This window comes from Colletotrichum scovillei (genome assembly GCF_011075155.1).
Source record: "Colletotrichum scovillei strain TJNH1 chromosome Unknown Contig00008, whole genome shotgun sequence".
NCBI lineage: Eukaryota > Fungi > Ascomycota > Sordariomycetes > Glomerellales > Glomerellaceae > Colletotrichum > Colletotrichum scovillei.
The window spans coordinates 2,399,375-2,418,127 of NW_023336266.1; the positions used below are offsets into that span (position 1 = coordinate 2,399,375).

Here is an 18,753-nt window from a genome sequence, read left to right on the forward strand (position 1 = left end):
TGGCATCGGAAGTGGCGTCGCCTCAAAGCGGGAATGGCGCTGATCATGGGGAAAAAAAGCATTCACGGTCTAGAGGGCAAAGGGCCCAGTGCATTTTCGCGCATGATATCAAAGAAGCTCCCTACAGAAGGGTAGTTGTGGACAGCGTTAAGACATGATAGAATCGAATCGTTCAAGTAAACTTGTGTCAAGCCTGTGCCATACGTCTGAAAAACTAGATAGTGCGACAGGCTGGAGTACCTCTGTCTCTGCGTCTCCAAAGGATATATGGCATCTCTATAGAACTATTCCCAAACGTCACAAGAACGTAATTGTTCTGTCCATCAAGAGATGTCCTTCTTGTACAAGAGTGCTTTCTCAAGCATACTATCCACCTATCAAATCTGCTATATTCCGTAGATGTCTTGTCGCCTACGGGCAACTGAACAACCACCAAAACCCCCTATTCACCATTTACGTCCAAAGAGTAACAGCACCCCTAGCTTACTTTGAAGGAATTATGGAGTTTCGGTGGTTGAGTCTCACTCGACTAACGCAGCCGCCCGCTCCACTCTTGTCACTCCTTCTTCTCTTCCATCGAAGCCCGAGAGACAAGATATTCCGAGACCTATGGGCTTTCCAATCCAGGTATTCTCGTAAGCCGCCCATAGAAAGGAAGGGGGGGGGGGGGGGCGGGGGGAAGAGACCTGTAACTAGGCTATACAGCTTCATGCAACCGAAAACAAGGGTCCGCTGGGGGAAAGCTTTGTGGAGAAGTGTAGTGTATGTTTGTGGTTGCGATAAGCGTCGCCCAGGATCCTTGGCGGCACGCGAGTTTGATATTCATGCGCGCGCGCGTCATGCTGCCAGCGAATGAATTTCATGCCTTGAAAGTATCTTCCGAGTGACTCACAGCGTCGAAATACGACTGTGTCCAACACGTCAACATCACGAGCGACGCGGTCTTTGGTCAGATGTATGTTGTCAAAAACAAGGGGGTATCAATTATTTTGTTGTTTGCTCTTCCCCGTATACCTCATGTTCCCCGTGTAAAACGCCTCGTCTCCCCAGAAAATAATCCCAGACAAGAAAGAAAAAAAGAATTGAGCGGTTTGATGGAACCCAATACCCCCTTCTTTCCTCCTGTGCAGAGATGTTTGCCCTTTGTATATGTACATGATGGTTGTTGTTTCCTCCCTTTGTCCATCTATACAAGATTTGTAAAAAGACAACGCCACCCGTTTTCGAATATCATGCGCTCATTAAAAGACAGCCGTGCTCACGTAGAGGGCAGGAAAACAGGAGAAGAAGCCAGGGGGAGAGAGAAGAGGGAGTTGAGAGGGTAAGGTTTTTTAAATGACATTGCCTGCCATGCCCATGAAGAGAGCATGGACAGCAAGAGACAGAGTCCAGAAGCCAACCTTTTTCAGCCGACGAACGCGGCTTTGCTGGTCCTCAATGTCGCGTGCAAAAGCCTCGTAGGTCTCGGCCGACATGTCGTCCATGAGACCGCAGTCAAAGATGGACCAGCTGCCGTCGAAATCGGTGTGGCGCTTGACTATGCGACAGTTGATTGGGATGTATGTCTTCTTGGCGTTGATGTAGGCCACGATGGGGCGAACGAGCGCCTGGTTGATGTAGGAGATGTCTTTTGTGAATAGGGGTACGGCGGCCTTGACATCATTCATGTGGATTCGGAGATCCATGATTAAATATCTCCGGTCTTCTTCTGATGACTCGGAAGAACCAGAGGGGTCGGAAGACTCAGCGTCTGTGGACTTCTCGGGGACTTCTTCGGTGAGCTCTGGTATAGCTTGGGAAAGATGACCCTTAGTAGGTGTAGATCCCCAGAGATCCGAGGCGGAAGAGCCCACGATTTTGATGTCGAGCAGATCCTTCTGGAGCAGACGCATGCGGTTGGATATCACGACGTCTTCGAGCTGGTCGTAAAGGTCCGACATGGCTTTGGTGATGCCATCGTCAACGTCCGCGGGGAACATGACATCTGCGACAATGTCGACATTACCCTCGTAGATCCAGCCGAAAGGTCCCTCTACACCACGGTTGAGGTGGTCGATTTTAAGACCATCAATGCGCAGGCGGCTGAACTTCTTCCAAGCTGCCGGCTCGCCCACATCCTCTGCCATGTCTCCATTCTCGCTAGCGATAGTACCGTGTACTTGACGGGGGTGAATGGTGAACAAAGAGCCATCAAATGACCCCGACATATGGGTTGCCGATAGGAAGTCGTAAAAGAGCCACTGTTTCCTGAGCTGTGGCAATTCGCAGGAGAAGATGCTGACTGAGAATGGTCGGAAACCCTTGGGCTGATGAACAGTAACGAGAAGATCCTCGAGTTTGAAAGAGTCAATCTCGAAATCGCCGGGTTCGTGGGTATGGCGGTAGGATAGAGGGTCGACCACCTCGTCTGACCATTGCACAGACGTGCGATCAACGACACCACGAACGCCCTTGACCTCAACATCCTTCAGGAAACCCTTGCCGTTCCACCACTTTAAGAATGACAGTGTCACGTTGACCGTTGCGATCGACACGTCGTATTGTGTGTAGTTGCCATCATCCTCTTCCAATACTTGGCCGTCCTGGTCGGGCTGGTTTCCAGTCGCAGCCATGGCCGCAGCGCTCTCGGAAGAGCCCTTACTAACCGAAGACTTGACCTGTCCTGGTCGCCGTGACACAAAGACATTCTTGAAGCTGATCACGCCATCTCCCCACTTGGGAACAATTGCGGATTCGAAGACGACCGTGACGCCTGCAGACTCGGTCAAAGAATCGCCTACCCATTTGGCAAGGGTTTCTGTACAAAACGGTGAGCAGCTGAACATGGCACAGTTACAGAAGGGAGCTTACCTTGCGCAAAGACGGTGTTGATGCTGAGAATGATCAGCGAGAAAAAGGTGGTGGTACCGACCAAAATCCAGACGAGATGGCCAAACAGGAACCACGAAACGAAGGCGCCCCATTCATCAATATTCCACGGCCTCATACTCCTAATAGACGCCCACTTGAATCGAACCTTCATTCGACCCAGGAAGCCGTTCGCTGCGGCCAATAGCTCATCCCGGGTGGGCCGGTGCGGCATCTTTGGAATGTGCAAATATTTCGACATGGTGGATGCGATCGATTCGGCGTCAGGGTCCGGTGCGTCTGGCTTGCCCTGCTCCCCAGCCTTGGGGGTATCCTGCTTCGTCTGGGTTGTCGAGCCATTTTCCTCCTGCTTTCCGCTCTTGGAGCTATGATGCCTCCTTTCGGCCGGGTTCACGGCACCCCTCGGATCGGTATGTATGCCTCGTCTCCATGCTTGCCGGGCCAGTTGGTAGACATTCGACTTCTTCGTCAGACCGGTGTTCGTAGCTGATTCTGCAGCAACTGCGCAAGCTGCCGATGCTTGCGTGGGCGCGAGTTCTGTGGTAAACCCAACCAGCAGCAGTCCGCTGCCTGTATAGCTTCGTCGCGCATTGTGGATGTTCGGCCGAGGAAACGAGTGTTGTGACCCGGAGTGTATGGACCGTCTGAAGGTGTTCGGCCTAGGGAGGGAAGGGTTGACAGTAGATTGACTGGCTTTCAGACAGGTATTCCTCGTTGTCGCTGTTGTGATGGTCGTTCCTCGCAAACCCAGAGTCTGCGCCGATCCACAGGCGCAAGACCAGAAGCGACGCCCAAGAAGAGTCGACGAAGCGTTAGACATTTCTCAAGCTCATCCTGTCTCTTGGTTGAACAGAGAGACAGCAACAAGAAGAAAGAACGAGGAGGGAGGAGAAACGACCCTGTTTATTTACCGCAGCAACAAATGGACCAAAGAACAACACGGTCAGAGGGGTTGAAGCAAGACAAGTATCGAGGGAGGCACGGCAAATGTTAGCACATTTCATGCGCTCATGCAGAAATGACTGAGATGCAAAGCTGGGCCAGGGAAGGGCAAGCCTGTGAAAAGTCATCCATGACGCGCTACCGCAGCTCTAGGTACTTCGCTGAACCCGGCTGGACCCGTTCCAAAGGCACCTTACGTATGGGGCGTCCGCGCTTCCAGCAGAAAAATTCAGAGGCGCATCATGGCCCGTGCCTCGAGTCTGGGCCCAATGCTGGTCCTGGGCCTTCAGGCCTGTTGCTGGCTTGCTGGCTTGCTGACATAAGATCCGCAAAGGCTTAACGGTGCACGGTGCTAAAGTGCTTAGCCCATCAGGACCCCGGGGCCTTATCGCCTTATCGATAGCGAAACACAAAAATTTGGGAATTCGGCGATAAATCGATACTGGCTCACGACTGGCACCCGCCGCTTTTTTCTTCACGACCGCCTGCCCACCCCGCCAGACCGACTCGGCTCGATAGCACACAACCCAAGAGACACTACCACCACCGAAGCGATATACACACTTTCGATCGAACATTGTTGCCTTTCTTTCCGAATTCCTCGATATCATTTGGTAACCGAAAACGAAAAAACCTGCCCAACATGCCTGCCCCGACCGCCAAGCAGGTAGAGGTTTCTGCCCCGCCAATCGAGGCGACCTTCCAAGAACCTCAGCAAGACGAGGAGCTCCTCCTCGATGCGCCCACCCTCCCCGAGGACATGGACGCGATCCTGCCCAGCGTGCCGCAGAACGGAGAGGAGGGCGAAATGGTTGTCGACGAGGAGAACCGCCCGCGCTTTGCGCCCGCCAGAGACATTGTGCGACAGACCCTTTCCTGAGATCTAAGAGAACACTGGGAAAAACTAAGACGTAATCCGTGTGTCCAGGACCCCGTCACCAGAATAGAGACTCGCAAGGTCCCCGTGCCTCCTCACCGGTTCACCCCGCTCAAGTCTTCTTGGCCCAAGAGTACGCTTCATAGAGTTTCCTATGTCACGGCAATGACGCATCTGTGTGTTCTCTCTAACATTTTCTCGCTCTACAGTCTACCCCCCGCTCGTCGAGCACCTCAAGCTCCAGGTCCGCATGAACCCGCGCCGGAAACAGGTTGAGCTCCGGACCTCGAAGCACACCACCGAGGACGGCGCCCTGCAAAAGGGCGAGGATTTCGTCAAGGCATTCACCCTGGGCTTCGACGTTGACGATGCTATTGCGCTGCTGCGTTTGGACGATCTTTACAGTAAGCCGGACCCGATCTTTTGTCCGAATACCTAGGCAGGAAAAACTGACAGACTGTGTAGTCGAGACTTTTGAGATTCGCGATGTCAAGCAGGTTATGGGTAACGAGGCGCAAGGCCGTGCCATTGGTCGCATTGCAGGCAAGGACGGCAAGACAAAGTGTATGGAAAACATCCCGTTTGGATATAGAAACCCCCCTTTTTACTGACGTGAAACCTTTTCAGTCGCCATCGAAAACGCCAGCAAGACCCGTATCGTCCTGGCCGACAGCAAGATCCACATCCTCGGCGCATACAAGAACATCCACATGGCTCGCGAGTCCATCGTCAGCTTGATTCTCGGAAAGCCGCCCTCCAAGGTCTACGGCAACCTGCGGACGGTCGCGGCGCGCATGAAGGAAAGATTTTAAAGAAAGAGAAAAGGTTAAACAGCAAAAATCGATGGGAAATCCTCCCTCAGCTTGGACGAATGTCAAGGGCAAAAAAAAAAGAAGGAAAACACTCAAGGGAGGGGAGGGAATCATGGAAAAAGACTTTTCGTTTTTTTTTTTGGTGGGTTTAATGATTGGCATGAATGGCATCCTATCATGGACTTCTGGCGTTGTGGGCATTTTAGAGAGATTCCAAAATTTTTCATCCAGGACTAGGGGACAATGAAAAAGAAATTTTGAACAACGTCTGAGTTCGTGAACATGAAATGTGATATGTATGTGCTAGTATACACTACTAAAGGGTGATCATATATAAAGATATTCGCAAGGAGTTGGCTATTTCTGTATACTTACTTGCCTACGTGGAATAGAAGCAAGAACAAATTTAAATCAAGTAGGATTACAACATCTGATCTTTGTCCATGTAGGAGTGCAGAACGATTTACATTTCAATATTGATATCTGTCTCTGCGACTAACAAAAAGGCTTCCGACACCACTCTCCAAGGTTTCAACGATTCTTCTAGGCAACCTCATCAAGTCGTTGCCGATATGAGTTGCTAGTAGACAATTTTGCCTATCTTGCCGCCGCAAATCAAACAGGCACCATGACACAAAGGTCAAGTATGGGTCAAACAACATAATCTCTCCCATGTACCGGAACTCAAGTTACAACATCATCACAACCACAGCCAAGGCACAAAAAGTAAGAAATGTCCGTAATGCGTTACTCCATAGACGTCTATACGTGCCTAACCCCCCAAATCGAAGAAAGACTTTTTACATCATTGGCCACTCTACCCCGGCGGCGGCCCGACTTCCGTTGTCAAGCCATGCCTTTTATCCAGGCTGTCTCGGACTGGACTGGCATTAAAACCTTTTCCCACTCCCCTCTTTCCCTGACTCTCTCTCTCTCTCTCTCTCTCCATATCTCTCTCCGGCCTTGCCCCTATCTCTCAGCTACATGCTTCGAGCGTATTCAAATTTTCAGCCAAGTCACTCAAAACAAGAGGGTTTCTTGCTGTGTGCGTGTGTAATGTGATGCTCATGTTCATTTCGAGCAAACAGGGTTATTACTCTCCATGAGTAACCGCTTACTCCTCATCACCCTCACCCGCCTCGGGCACCTCCTCCGCCTCGTCGTCGCCATCGAGGCCGCCAGAGGGGAGCTCGTACAGGCGGAGGATGGACTTGTTGGGGTCCTTGACGAGGATGTACTTGCCGTCCTGCTCGCGTCTGAGACACATGTCGGCAATGGTGCGGACGATACCCCAACCGTTGGACAGAGACAGGTTCATCTGGTTGGCAAAGTCGCGCGGCTTCCAGCCGACGACGCCGAGGATGACGTGCTTGTCGTTGGACTTGGGGTTGGCGCGAGAAACGAAACTGTAGAGTATTTGTTAGCATCGTGTTCGGTTGTTTAAAGGCGATCAGTTCAGAAAAGATTAAAAAGAAAAAAACGTACCCAAGCTTCATGACGTCAGCACGGGCGAGGATGCTCTGCACCGTCCACCTGGCGAGCTTGCAAGAGTTGTTCTTCATCTCCGTGGCGACGACGGCACCGCGCTGGGAGACGAGCTTCGTCCGCCAGTCGAGGGCGCCACCGCTGCCCTGGGCCTTGTTGTCGAACTCGTTGAGCGCGTGCAGGGTGACGAGCTGGTCGTCGCCGCTGATGGCGTTCTTCTGGACGGCGTCGACCTCGGTACGGACGACGAGGTAGAAGTTGTCCTCCTCGCTGTTGGTGGAGAGGTCGAACTTGCGGTACTTGTAGGCCTTGCTGGCCGGCGGGTCCGTGTCCTCGGAGGCGTTGTAGAAGGGGTTGGCGTTGGCCATCTCGAGCTTCTGGCCCTCGCTCTCGACGACGACCTGGTTGGCAAAGTTGTGGTTGATGTAGGTGGCCTCCTCGGCCAGGGCGCCGGGCATGTTGAGGCTGTCCTTGGAGCCGTCCGAGGCGTCCATGGGGGAGTCGGCGGCGTTCTCGTTGACGGTGACCATGTCGAGCGCGGCGTTATCGCGCTTGTCGAAGAAGACCTTGTTGCCCTGCACGGAGATGACAATGTCCCAGGGGTAGACGGACCGCGGGGAGCACATGAGCATGGAGAGAATGCTGTCGGTGGCGAAGATGGAGGCCTCGTCCTTGTCGGCGAGCTCCTGGATCACGGGATCGGAAGAAGTCGTGACATTGTACGCAGCGCGGTCAATGGCGTTGAGCTTGCGCTCGAAGCCCTTGACGGCGGGCTTGTCGTAGGAGCGGTCGTAGTTGTAAACGAAGCCGTAGGCGTCAATCTCCTCACCCTCGTCGGCGTCCAGGTTGAGCTTGGCGAGGCGGTTGTAGTCAATCTCCTCGAGTAGCTTCCAGTCGGCCTTGATGTTAACACTGGCGTCACGGTTGCGGGCGGGCTTGTCGTAGTCCTTCCAGCCGAAGCGGCGGCCACCACGGCCACCGCCTCTTCCGCCCCGTTCGAAGCCTCCTCCGTAGCCTCCGCGGCCGCCCTGCTGGCCACCACGAGCGACGGTCGTCCGGCCACCGCGAGCGGTCTGAGCGGGACCTCCACGCTGGCCGCGGCCGCGGGTGAAGACGGCGCCACGGCCGAATCTTGTCTTGGTGCTGTCGCGGGTGTTGCTGACGACGGAGAAGGTGGACTCATCCTCGGCGGGAGGGGCGTTGAATGAAATGGCGTGGCCGGCACCGTAGACTTGTTGGTCTTGGAAGGAGGCAAGAGAGTTAGCGACGATGTCGTCTTCGCGGAGGGTTTCGTAGCTGAAGCTAGAGGAGGAAGGTAATGCTTACCACGGTAGTTACGGTTGTACTGCTGTCTGCCACCACGTCCGTCTCTGTCCTTGCCCTCGGAGGTCCAGTCGGCCATGCGACCAAGCTTGTCGCCCTTGGAGAAGGGCGCATAGGGGACACCGTTCAAGGTAGTCTCGGTGGTGACGGGCGGGCCCCAACCATCGCCGGCCGGGCAAGTCTCGACGAGCTTGACCCAGTCCATTTCCTGAGCCATGATGAAAATGATTTTTCTTCCTTGGCTATTGAGGTCGAAGTCGAAATCGAAATCGGTCTAGCTGTGCGTCTTTCGGTAGGGGGAAAGGGGGGTGGCAGCAGCGCTTTCGGGCTTCTGAAAGATGGAAAAGTCGTCAAGGGTTTGGGTGGTGCACACCTCCTCTCGCCGTTGATTTTCGTCGTTCGGATTTGGTGGGGTGAACTTTGTGGGGCAGAGCGGGCAAAATTTCAAAGTCTTGTGTTTCGACACCTGGCGGCGACTGACAGCCACTCGTTTCCACGCGACGCGGGCCACTGCCACTGCCAGCCACGACCAGCTGCATCGTGGCCGCGGAACACCACCACCTTACGCCTACCTATCTGCTCACAATACACAAGTCGTCGCTTAATACATCTCATAGCCTGATACAAAGTCCATGCTTTCACGATGTTCTCTCTTAGGGCTTTGGAAAATGTACATATCATTAAGGCCGTGGTATCAAAAGTAATCCCCAAGATTCCCAGAATACGCTCCAAATGTTTCTAGTTTGGGCCTCTTCTCACACCAAGTCATGCATTCAGAGATTCACTGAATCTCCTGATGAGGTGCCCCCATCTCGTTACCCGAGTTCATGCCAGACGCTCCTAGTAAGCGTAGTTCATCATTTCCGGTCCGGAGCAGAAGACGTTCTCCAATGCGTCCCGGACCTCGAATTCCTCCATAACGGCACCAAAACTAGTCACGATGAGTTTGAGCCACATGAGAAGTGAAGAGCAGCGTATATACGTACCCGTAGCATCGGACCTTGTCCTTGAGCTCGTCAGTGAGCTTCTGGAAATCCTCGGCACGAAGTTCGTGGGCCCTGGGGTGGCCCAAGACCATGCCCCAAGCCATGACCGGTGTGACCTCCCCATCGAGGTTCAGCTTCTTGCTGAGATCAAGCAGGGCCGAGAGGCTGCCTTTGCTCACTTCCCACGTCCTTTGCTGGGAGTCCAGGTCTCCGTTGACATTGCTGTACCCGAACGGAATGTCAGGTGTAAGCTCCGGGAAGGGCGCCGGGGGGCATGAGGCCATCAGCGCATGTCCGCAGGGCTCGCCGCCCATCTCGCTTGATCTCTCCAACAGCCAGGGCATGTGATTCATGCAGGGTTTCTCGAGACTGTTGCATACCCTCGATAAAATCGCACTCGTCAGCAAGCTCTTCTTCCGTTCGTTGCGATCATCGCTCACACCACCCGACTCCCGGTGATGTCCAGGACTTGGTGATATGACAAGTACTTTTCACTGCGGGGGAGGTGATAGGTATGCCTTCGAGGGCGAGGGATGGTGGTTATCGTACGTTAAGACGAAGTCAATGCCCGCTTGCTCAAAGTCCACACCTCTACCAGAGCTCTGCCCTTGTCTGTTTTGTTGCAGTTGCTGGCTGCCCATCTGGGGAAGGGGAGGGGGCAGACCGTGGGGGTAAGACGGACCGTGAGACGAAGGCGACACCGACGGCGCTGTCGTCGACGTCAAAGGTGGCGTGTAGGCGTTCTGGCCGTAGCTGTGGCCCGACTGGCTGGCGCTCGATGTGTAGCCTCCGCTAGGGTTGCTGACCATATCGTCACCATAGTGAGAAAGAGGGATTCCGTTCTGGACCAGGAGCTGCTTGAGTTGCCTGTTCTCCTCGGCCACCTTATCCTTGTCTTGCGATATATTGCTGAAGATTTCTTTCAATCGAAGGACCTCATCTTCCAGGGCCTTGATGTACAGCTCTTTTCTTTCACGATGCGTACTGTAAACTCCACCGTCAGTACCCCGGTCGTTTCGCTTCATTCTCCAGCGATATTGTTCGTCACTCACCGTTGTGCCTGTCTGTTCAATTCTTGTCGCCGAGTGAGAGCAGGTTTACTGTCGGGTTTCGGTCCTCTCCTTTTGGGTGTTTGGCCGTCTACGAATACGCATTATCAGACCAATGTCCCTTCTGGCACAGATATATCGTCGTTCCTACCTCGCGTCGTTCTCTTTTCTGTCAGGGACTTGAGGAAGCCCAAATTCAGGGAGCTCAGGGGCCCCCGCTCCTGGTCGGAGCCAGAGCCGCCGCCACCATACTGGCCCTGCGACGGCTGCTTCCCGTACTGGTCAGGCGACAACGAGGAAGCCATCGCTGCCCTCTCGTGAAGCTCGCCCACAGACTGTTTGCGTGCCGGAGACGATGACTGGTTCGGCGGAGAGCGATAAGCTGCTAAATTTCCTAGGTCAGTCATTGTGTCGTTCTAGAACCATTGCAACGAAGAGAGAAAGGGTTTAAGAAGCGCAGCAATTCATGTCGTCATGTGAAAGGGGTAAACACCAAGGCTATAGCGGGGGGTCATGTCTTTACAAATACGTCTCGATTCGTGGCGTACCCGACCAGCCGGAGCTGACAATATGACTTGAAGGGCTTACCTGGGAAGATTGGATGCGCGATGGTCAGTTTCCCACTTGGACTGACAGTGCGATGCTGTGTGACGGTGGTTGTCGTCCGTTAAAGCAGGGGATGTTGCGGTGGAAAGGGATCGAGCCGTTCACGGCTGTATCATGCGCTGTGCTCTTCCGAACCACGATTATGGTTATTTGAGAAGCTCTTCTCGAACGTGAAACCCAATTCTGGCGTCCGAGCTGTCTGAGGATGCTATGCGGTTGCGACGAGGGGACGAGCAGGGCGCGGGGAGTAGAAGGGTCGGGGTAGGCTAGGTAGATTAATCCGCCCTGTTTTAGAATTGTTTGACACAGTCCAGACGAAGAGGATGGATGTCGTGCGTCCGGGGGGTGGTTGGACGGTTGCAGTCTGGCTTTTTCTGGCTCCGGCTCAGGTTCAGTCTCGATCAAGCAAGCTTGGGCTCACAGTTATCCTGGACCTGAGGTAATCACTGTCCGCCTAACAGCTTGGGGTTGGGGACGGGCCTGGGGTTGGTTGGTTGGGGGGGGGGGGGGGAGTCTGGAAATGAGTTGGAACTTTGGAAGATGGTAGTAACAGAAAAGGGCAGAGGTGATAAGGAGAGAACGGATGACGGCGGAGCGGAGAAACCACCAAGAAGGTAAGGTAGAAAGACGGGGGCGCGTTAAGAGCCCTTGGTTTCGTCCTTTTGCTGTGGCTCTCTTCTGTGCTGGTGGCCAATGTTTGTCGCGAATCGAGATGACAAGAGGCAGCGCCACCGCCCTCTTCTAAGACAAGATGGCGGAACTTGGAAGTCGAGAGCAGCAGGCGAAGGCGGGCGGGCGGCCAAGGCGGTCGTTGGTCCAGTCAGGTCAATCAATGAGGAAGCCCAACGAGTTTTGGTAGGTACGTCGTCTGGATGAGAGCAGCGAAAAGGATGATGGGAGGGTGAATGAATATGCGGGGTTTCAGCAGCAGCAGTACGCAGCAGTACGCAGCAGCCCGTCCCTCGGATCGAATCGATGTTGAGCCCCTCAGTAATAATGATGGCAATGAAGGGAGAGAAAATCACAGTTCGGCTAGCTAACAATAGGCGTTCGCAACTCTGACTTGGAAAGCCTTAGGTGGGCAGTCTGTTGGTCTTCCTAGTTCATACGTAGTAGGTAGAGGCTTCCAAGAAGACCCCGGAGACGGATCCTTGCGACAAGGCCGAATGCCAATGGGTCCCCCCCAGTCATCAAGGCTCGAAGGTACCTTAGTTAGGTGGTGCTGACTTGGCCTAGGACTTGAACGATCAAGTCCGATTTCGTTGCTTTTTCGGAATCATCGGCGGTTCCACGCACTTCTGTCCCCTTAGTTCATCTGCCTTACCGCGAGAGAAAGAACGTCGGCTGGACTGGCAGTCTGGCGAAGCTGACGAACAGAAGCCCCTCGAGAGTCGTCACCGGATAGGGCTATGCTATGTCGAAGAGCGACTTGAGCAGCTTGCAGGGGCGAGCTCTAGCTATGGTGAGGCCGAGGAGAAGCGGCACGCGGCATAGCCAGTACTAACTGTGTGACAAATATTGGAATTTTGTGTTGGCGCCGGTACTGACATAGGCGGGGGGTAAGCAAGGCGCCTTCCGTGGACGGCGGGCGACGGTTCCTGGTCTAGACCCTTAAGCCTGCGATCCGTTGGCGGTTGAGTGAAGACCAGCAGCGGCGTGCCCGTGGCTGGCCCCTCTCTCTGTCTCTCTCACGTCTCTGTCTCTGTATCCGTATTGTGATATTGAATCATAGCACCTAGTCTAGAACCCACGTACCCAAGCTATCGAATGCTCCCAGTATCGGCTTGGCTTTGTACGAACGAACGGCCCGAGGGCAGACCGAGTATGGCTGAGAAAAGGAGGCTTCAGAGGCTTCCAAGTTCCGCCAGAGCGCACAAAGTGCTGCACCGGACAAGCGGGGAGGAATAGAGGGGTTCCCATTCGCAGCTCCCGTTCTAGGCCAAGTTCACGTCGCATTTGTGAGCGAATATTCGTCCACGGGTGCCTCGACCGTTATCCTCATTCCTCTCCGCTGTTCACTTTCCGACAACAAAGAGTAGATAGATAGTCTCAGTAGAGACATGGATCGAGAGCCTCGGGTGCGCCATTCGGCCCTCCTTACTGCTGCTGTTGCTTCGTCTGCCTGGAATGCTTTCGTGTGGCTTGACTTGCTTGACTCGGCGTCCCATCCACCTACGCTCCAGTTCTCCTCCCCAGCGCCGGCATCAACTCCGTCTCCAAAGGACCAACAGTCCTCCAAACTCCAACCACGAGTCCCCAATTCAGACCCAGACCCTGAGACCCCTGGCGGTAGGCGAGGAGCATGTTTGCTTGTTTGCTCGCTTATCAGAATTGCTCATCTTGGAATCGTCAGATTACCATGCACGAGAGCCCTCGCCAGACAGAAGTAGAAGCCCATACGTCCGTACGGAACGTGTCACAATTCTGACCCCTTGCTAGACCATCACTTCTCCATGGCAGATGCACACGTGCGAGCTTGCATTTCTGCTAGCCAGCGGCGCGTCCATGTGTCTGGTCGCGAGGCAATCATCTAGCCTGCGAATCTCTGCGCGTAAATCCCATCTCTCCAGTCTCCCATCCACACAGACCTCGGTCCAATGGCCGCGTCGACATCGGACGAGCCGGAAAAAAAGCCAAGAGTCCCTTAACTGGACCTCATACTCAAAGGCCTATTTTGAGCATTTTGCAAACGCACATACGACTGCTTATATATGCAGCCAACCTTGACACTCGAGCACCCCTCTGTCTGTGTGCCCAGTGTGCACATCTCGTCCCATGTCGAGTGAAATTCGGCACGTCGTAGAGCTTTCGGGTGCTTCAATGCTGGCACTTGGACGTCTCACTCGTCCCTTCGAGACCTTTCGGGCTCGGCCCATGTGATTAACGGCCAGGAACGTGAAATCCCTGTCTTTGAGTGGTTTGGAGGGGTTTTCCTCACTCACGTAATTGAGTTAAGCCCGCCGTTTGTCAGTCGGCCCACGGAGATCATTCATTGACCTCTGCCAAAAGTCCATGCCGTCATTTTATCCCGTTTAGGAACTTGGGCGGGACCGGACGTCTTTGCTAGCAGAAGCCAGCCACAGTAGTATCGTGTTTCCTTTTCCCCGATCCCCATGCTGTCGCAAACATGTCCTGTGAGAAGATCCTCAGCCCACGATTGCCACACTTTAGAGCTTCCTCCTCGTTGGCAGCAAGGAATACGGCTGTAATTGTGCTCATCCACTGAGCGCGAAGAGGAACGCGCATCTCTGAGACGAGTGAACCCCGGATCATCGCCCGCTCGTTCGAAACCTTCACCCTTGATCTGCTGGCCTAAAGGTCACGCGCGCACGCGGCTCCCTTTCGAAACATCCCTTGGTCTAGGGCAGGGTGTCTTGGGCTGTAGATCGGTTCGCCGCGCTTCGGCTCGCCCACTAGACGGCCAACCTTAATCTTTTCTTTTGGGACGTCGCCAGTTGCGAAAGAACTCAGAGTGCAATCATTTTCGTGCATCGATTCATCTTCTTACGCCTCGGTCTCGGATTCCACTAAAGAGAGCCCTGACGATTGACTTCTCAACGGCCATGGCTGGCCACGGCAACGTGTTCACTCACTTCCGAGGAGCTGCCATTCTAGCGCCGTGGGTTCTTTGGTTGCTTTTGGCAGATACCGCCATCTCACTCCAGCTCCCGCTGAAATGGCTCGCTCCGGATTTCGTGTATGACTCCTCGTCACGGATCGCCGAGACAGTGTGGTACTGGATCCAGATCATCTTTGAAAGATATAATGGCGCCAACATTACATTTTCCGGCGATGCCCTTCCCCGCGGGGAGTCGGCTGTAGTAGTCGCCAACCACGTCGGATGGGCGGACTTTTACATGATCCAAGCTCTCGCGATCAAGGCCGGGATGCTGGGCCGTTGCCGTTACTTTGCCAAGATCCAGCTGCGGATAGTTCCATTTCTTGGTTGGGGTTTGTGGGCGATGGGTATGCCCATGGTGAGTCGTAACTGGGCCAAAGACAAGCATGAGCTTGACAGGGCATTCTCGGGTATCGTCAATAGGCAGTGGCCGACCTGTAAGTCCATCAGTTGACAGTCTTTTCCGTCCAGTGCGGACGCCTTACTGATGATGATAAATAGGGCTCATCAGCTTCAGCGAGGCCACTCGTTTCACACAGAAGAAGTATGAGCAGTCAATCGTCTGGTGCAAGGAGTCGGGTCGACCGCAGCCTATGCATTTGCTGTATCCTAGGACAAAAGGATTCATTACCACCGTCCAACACCTCAGGAAGGCGGCCCACGTGAAGGCCGTGTACGATGTGACGATTGCGTATCAGAGAGGAAAAGACTTCCATGCGGCGCCGACCATGTGGGACACTTTGAGCGTGCCCTGGCTGAGCTCTCGACTTGGATACAAGTTCCACGTCCATGTTCGCAGGTTTCCCCTCGAGAATCTACCGACAGATGACGAAAAGCTGGCAAAGTGGCTTGAGAACCTCTGGGTAGAAAAGGGGGAATGGCTGGATGTGAAGAAGGCCGAGTGGGCTTCAATGACTTGAAGCTCTTTGACACGGTTTTCACGGCCAAGCCGGGGAACCGTCTTGGAAAAGTGAAGATTGGAAATGGCATGTAGTCCGTCAGTGTACACGTGACGGATAGACAAGTCGGCCATAGTACCGGGAGGTGAAAATTGCCGTCTAAGGTGGTTTTTGAGGCAGTCACGTTACTCCTCCCCTTCGGAGCGGCCAGATTACGGAAAGCGCTCTGCAATGGCCTTTCCATAATATAATAAAAACGTATCAATCAATCCTGCTGCTTTCGTCTGTTCCTCCTCTGATGACTTCTATGCTTGTTCTAAAGGGAAAGAGACAACTATTCTCAGATGCCGGGCGTTGATATTGGTTCGCTATTCGGGCCATCACGACGGTTGCGAATACGCGACACTCTTGTGCAAAAGGATCGTGACGAGAGCGCACGCAGAGACTTCCTTATATTCAGAATTTGGGTAAACAGTTTATGACAGCAAGGCTCCGTCCAGTTCTACGCAGTCGCAGATATTGTGGCACCATTCATTCGCGGTAAAGCACACAATCATTTCCCATGCTGGCAAGCGTTCTATCACAATCGTTGAAGTGTTGGCTAACAGTCAATGAGCAGGAACTAACTTTGCCCTGGTCGATGAACAAGTTTCAACTGACTAATGAACTTTGTTGGTGTTCTCACTTCTGCAAGGGGGCCGGCCGAACAGGACTAGGTCGTTCGGATACGAAGCACACGAGGATTGCTTCCCTCGCACAGAGCTAGGGAAGTTTCGTTGGATCAATGTTGTCATGTGTAATTACTACCACAACTCCCACAGCTCCTCATATTACGTCTTGATGACGGACGATCGTGCTCATTCTCATCGGTCCAGTTGAGCCGAGACAGGCTGATGGTCTTATCTTGTTGTCGAATCATCGCCTTTGCCGCTGCTGTGTCACCTCGAGCTTACCATGCGTACCCATTTCCTGAATGCCCCAGCGTTCTATTAGATGTTGTTGGATCACATGTCGCGCCTTTCGAAGGAACCGTTACATGATATCTGCATTGGCAAATGGACTTGATCGTCTCTCGAGTGTCAACGAGACATTATCAAACGTGCTCCGTGTGGTTTCATTGTTTCTTGCCATTGCTCAGCGAGTATTCCGCAGAGGTTCTTGGTGTGAAGACATGCTGGGCTGCATCTAGTGAGAGATAGACATGTCTAGATGAAAAGCCTCAGCCTATAGATATCAGATACAATTGTGGACAGCCATGGTAGTCTTTCACATGCAACACCATCTCATCTTGTATCAAATGTATCAAGCACCCCACGCTAGATAAGCACCTTGGAAGCAGAGCCGCGTCCGCCAGGCTGGGCATCCAACCATCATTGCCAACCCTTATCTCGAGATGCATACCTATCACCTCTACCAAGCCACCGTCTCATACAGGATGGTCTTATCATCCTTTCCCGCATCGTCCACGTGATTTTTATGGGCGTCGGACAACCCTTGGGGTAGGCTCGACTTGAAGAGATTAGCCTATCGGCCGGGACAACCTCGTTCGCCGTTCGAAGTGTAGCGAGCTCGTACTCTGCGACAGAAGTTAATCCAGGACCGCCCGAATGTTCCCAGAAGCCGCCAGAAAAGAGACCAACATCCTTCGCGGCAAAAGGGCGTGTCGACGGCTATCGAAACCTTGAGAGTCCAGGCGCCGTATTCTGAGGGCGGCAACGATATCCCGGCGTCCATCGGAGCTTTAGCTTGCTTTGGATCGACTTGCCTCTGTATCTGCCTTTGTTTCTGCATCTGCGCAAACTTCTCACTGCAACCCTCTTTTCTACCCCAATATAGCCCCTATCCAGCTCAAAAATTGTCATTTCCAGGCACTCCATCGCCACGTCCCTCCGACTCTCCAGGAACAACTGCAGCAATGTGAGGTAGCATCTTGGTCTGTATCCTCGGACACCAGTAACCCTATCCTTCTCGAGTTCACTTTCATTCTCAGTTCTCATAGAGCGAGGTGCTTTGCTCTCCAACCGCGCAAACGTCGTGGCCCCCCTTAGAGTGGAAGCTTTCTCCCTCCGGCGCTGTACCCGTGCAAGGCCGCTTCAACAGACGGGCGGGTCTCCGTCGTCTAACGACCAATTTCACAGCGCCAGCATGGAAGCCAGGCCTCGAGTATTCGCCGTCGGCCACATTTCGAGTCCACTCGGAGCGGGGCCCGGACGGCCATCACGTCGCCGGGGAACGGGTCACGGCGTTTCGGCGGGGCTTGGGTCCGGCCCCATCCGCCGATTGGACAGTCTCGGGGGCGGGGTTCAGGCTCATGGCCCGGATTTGGTTCTTCTCATGTGGCTGGGTGACTACCTACCTTTGTCAGTTACTTTCGTCAAGAGGAGGGCTCCGATGAAGATAGTACCAATACGTGCGCATTCCTCTTCATTCGCCGATCCGTTTTGCGGCTGTGACAATGACTTTTACCAACCACGAGTATGGCTCAGCTTGCCTGCTCGCCTCTACTTTGGATCGTTTTGCGGGGTAGGTAATCAGGCTGTCGACTCGCAGCTGCCAACCAACCAAGCATCCAAGGTAGGACCACGTCTTCTGAGATGTCGTGATGGATTTAGAGCTGAGGCAACACCTACCTAGCTCAATGTCTCATCGACGAAAGGCCACCTGAAAAAGCCCTCTGTTCAACTGGAACTAGTCACACTAACATAGGATGTAGATCAACGGCGCTTGACCACATTCCTGCTCTCAGTCCACCGCATACTCGAAGTGGCTGAGCGATCTCATGGCATTTGGGATGGAGTTACAGAACTTGGGCCATGGCATTCTCAAATGTACCAAAGAACATTGGATACTCCCACACAACTGTCTCAGAGCAAGCCATCTGTTTTTAAACCCCATATCTGGAGTATGTCATTTGTGCTAGGTACTTCACTAGCATACCTACCTGTGCGTGGCACTCCAGTAGGTAGCTGCTGTTGTCATCGAGAGAATGGTACGATACACATCGTTCTCTTGAGAGAAGCAATTATCGATGCCTCTGGGAACTGGTGTGCTCACAAGTATGGCAGTAATGCGGGCCATAAAGTCATCAAAGTAAGATAGTAGTGTCGTCTTGAGCGTTTGGCCATGAGACAGACGCGGAACTTGAGAAACTCTGAGACATGCCTATAGTGTCTCCCATTGATAATAGACTGCCAATATGTGAGAGAACCATCCATGGAGAACCCAGCTCGGAAAGTTTGCACTGCCCACTACACATCCGCGGCTAAGAAGCACAAGGTACTTCGTAC

General features: G+C 53.5%; 5 protein-coding genes across 5 annotated transcripts; 2 read left to right on the forward strand and 3 right to left on the reverse strand.

The window, feature by feature from the left end:
• Positions 1-671: 671 nt before the first annotated feature.
• On the reverse strand, positions 672-3,891 carry HER10_EVM0001050 (uncharacterized protein). The gene is made up of 2 exons (XM_035470811.1): positions 2,851-3,891; positions 672-2,797 (listed from the first exon to the last, which is right to left on the reverse strand). Exons 1-2 carry the CDS (start codon positions 3,686-3,688, stop codon positions 1,332-1,334), a joined length of 2,304 nt encoding a protein of 767 aa, XP_035330396.1. The 5' UTR covers positions 3,689-3,891; the 3' UTR covers positions 672-1,331.
• Positions 3,892-4,311: 420 nt separating this feature from the next.
• On the forward strand, positions 4,312-5,567 carry HER10_EVM0001058 (pre-rRNA-processing protein PNO1). Its single transcript, XM_035470819.1, has 5 exons — positions 4,312-4,669; positions 4,739-4,820; positions 4,897-5,091; positions 5,153-5,251; positions 5,315-5,567. Exons 1-5 carry the CDS (start codon positions 4,454-4,456, stop codon positions 5,497-5,499), a joined length of 777 nt encoding a protein of 258 aa, XP_035330397.1. The 5' UTR covers positions 4,312-4,453; the 3' UTR covers positions 5,500-5,567.
• Positions 5,568-6,249: 682 nt separating this feature from the next.
• On the reverse strand, positions 6,250-8,705 carry HER10_EVM0001925 (eukaryotic translation initiation factor 3 subunit D). Its single transcript, XM_035471657.1, has 3 exons — positions 8,311-8,705; positions 6,985-8,224; positions 6,250-6,905 (listed from the first exon to the last, which is right to left on the reverse strand). Exons 1-3 carry the CDS (start codon positions 8,522-8,524, stop codon positions 6,614-6,616), a joined length of 1,746 nt encoding a protein of 581 aa, XP_035330458.1. The 5' UTR covers positions 8,525-8,705; the 3' UTR covers positions 6,250-6,613.
• A 166-nt stretch (positions 8,706-8,871) lies between these two features.
• On the reverse strand, positions 8,872-12,079 carry HER10_EVM0003435 (BZIP-type transcription factor). Its single transcript, XM_035473110.1, has 5 exons — positions 10,494-12,079; positions 10,346-10,433; positions 9,843-10,277; positions 9,294-9,662; positions 8,872-9,238 (listed from the first exon to the last, which is right to left on the reverse strand). The coding sequence occupies exons 1-5, from the start codon at positions 10,747-10,749 to the stop codon at positions 9,148-9,150; spliced, it is 1,239 nt and encodes a 412-aa protein (XP_035330547.1). The 5' UTR covers positions 10,750-12,079; the 3' UTR covers positions 8,872-9,147.
• Positions 12,080-14,511: 2,432 nt separating this feature from the next.
• On the forward strand, positions 14,512-15,487 carry HER10_EVM0003413 (acyltransferase; the record flags this gene model as incomplete). The annotated part of the gene is made up of 2 exons (XM_035473089.1): positions 14,512-15,004; positions 15,069-15,487. The coding sequence occupies 2 exons, from the start codon at positions 14,512-14,514 to the stop codon at positions 15,485-15,487; spliced, it is 912 nt and encodes a 303-aa protein (XP_035330544.1).
• Between the last annotated feature and the right edge of the window lie 3,266 nt (positions 15,488-18,753).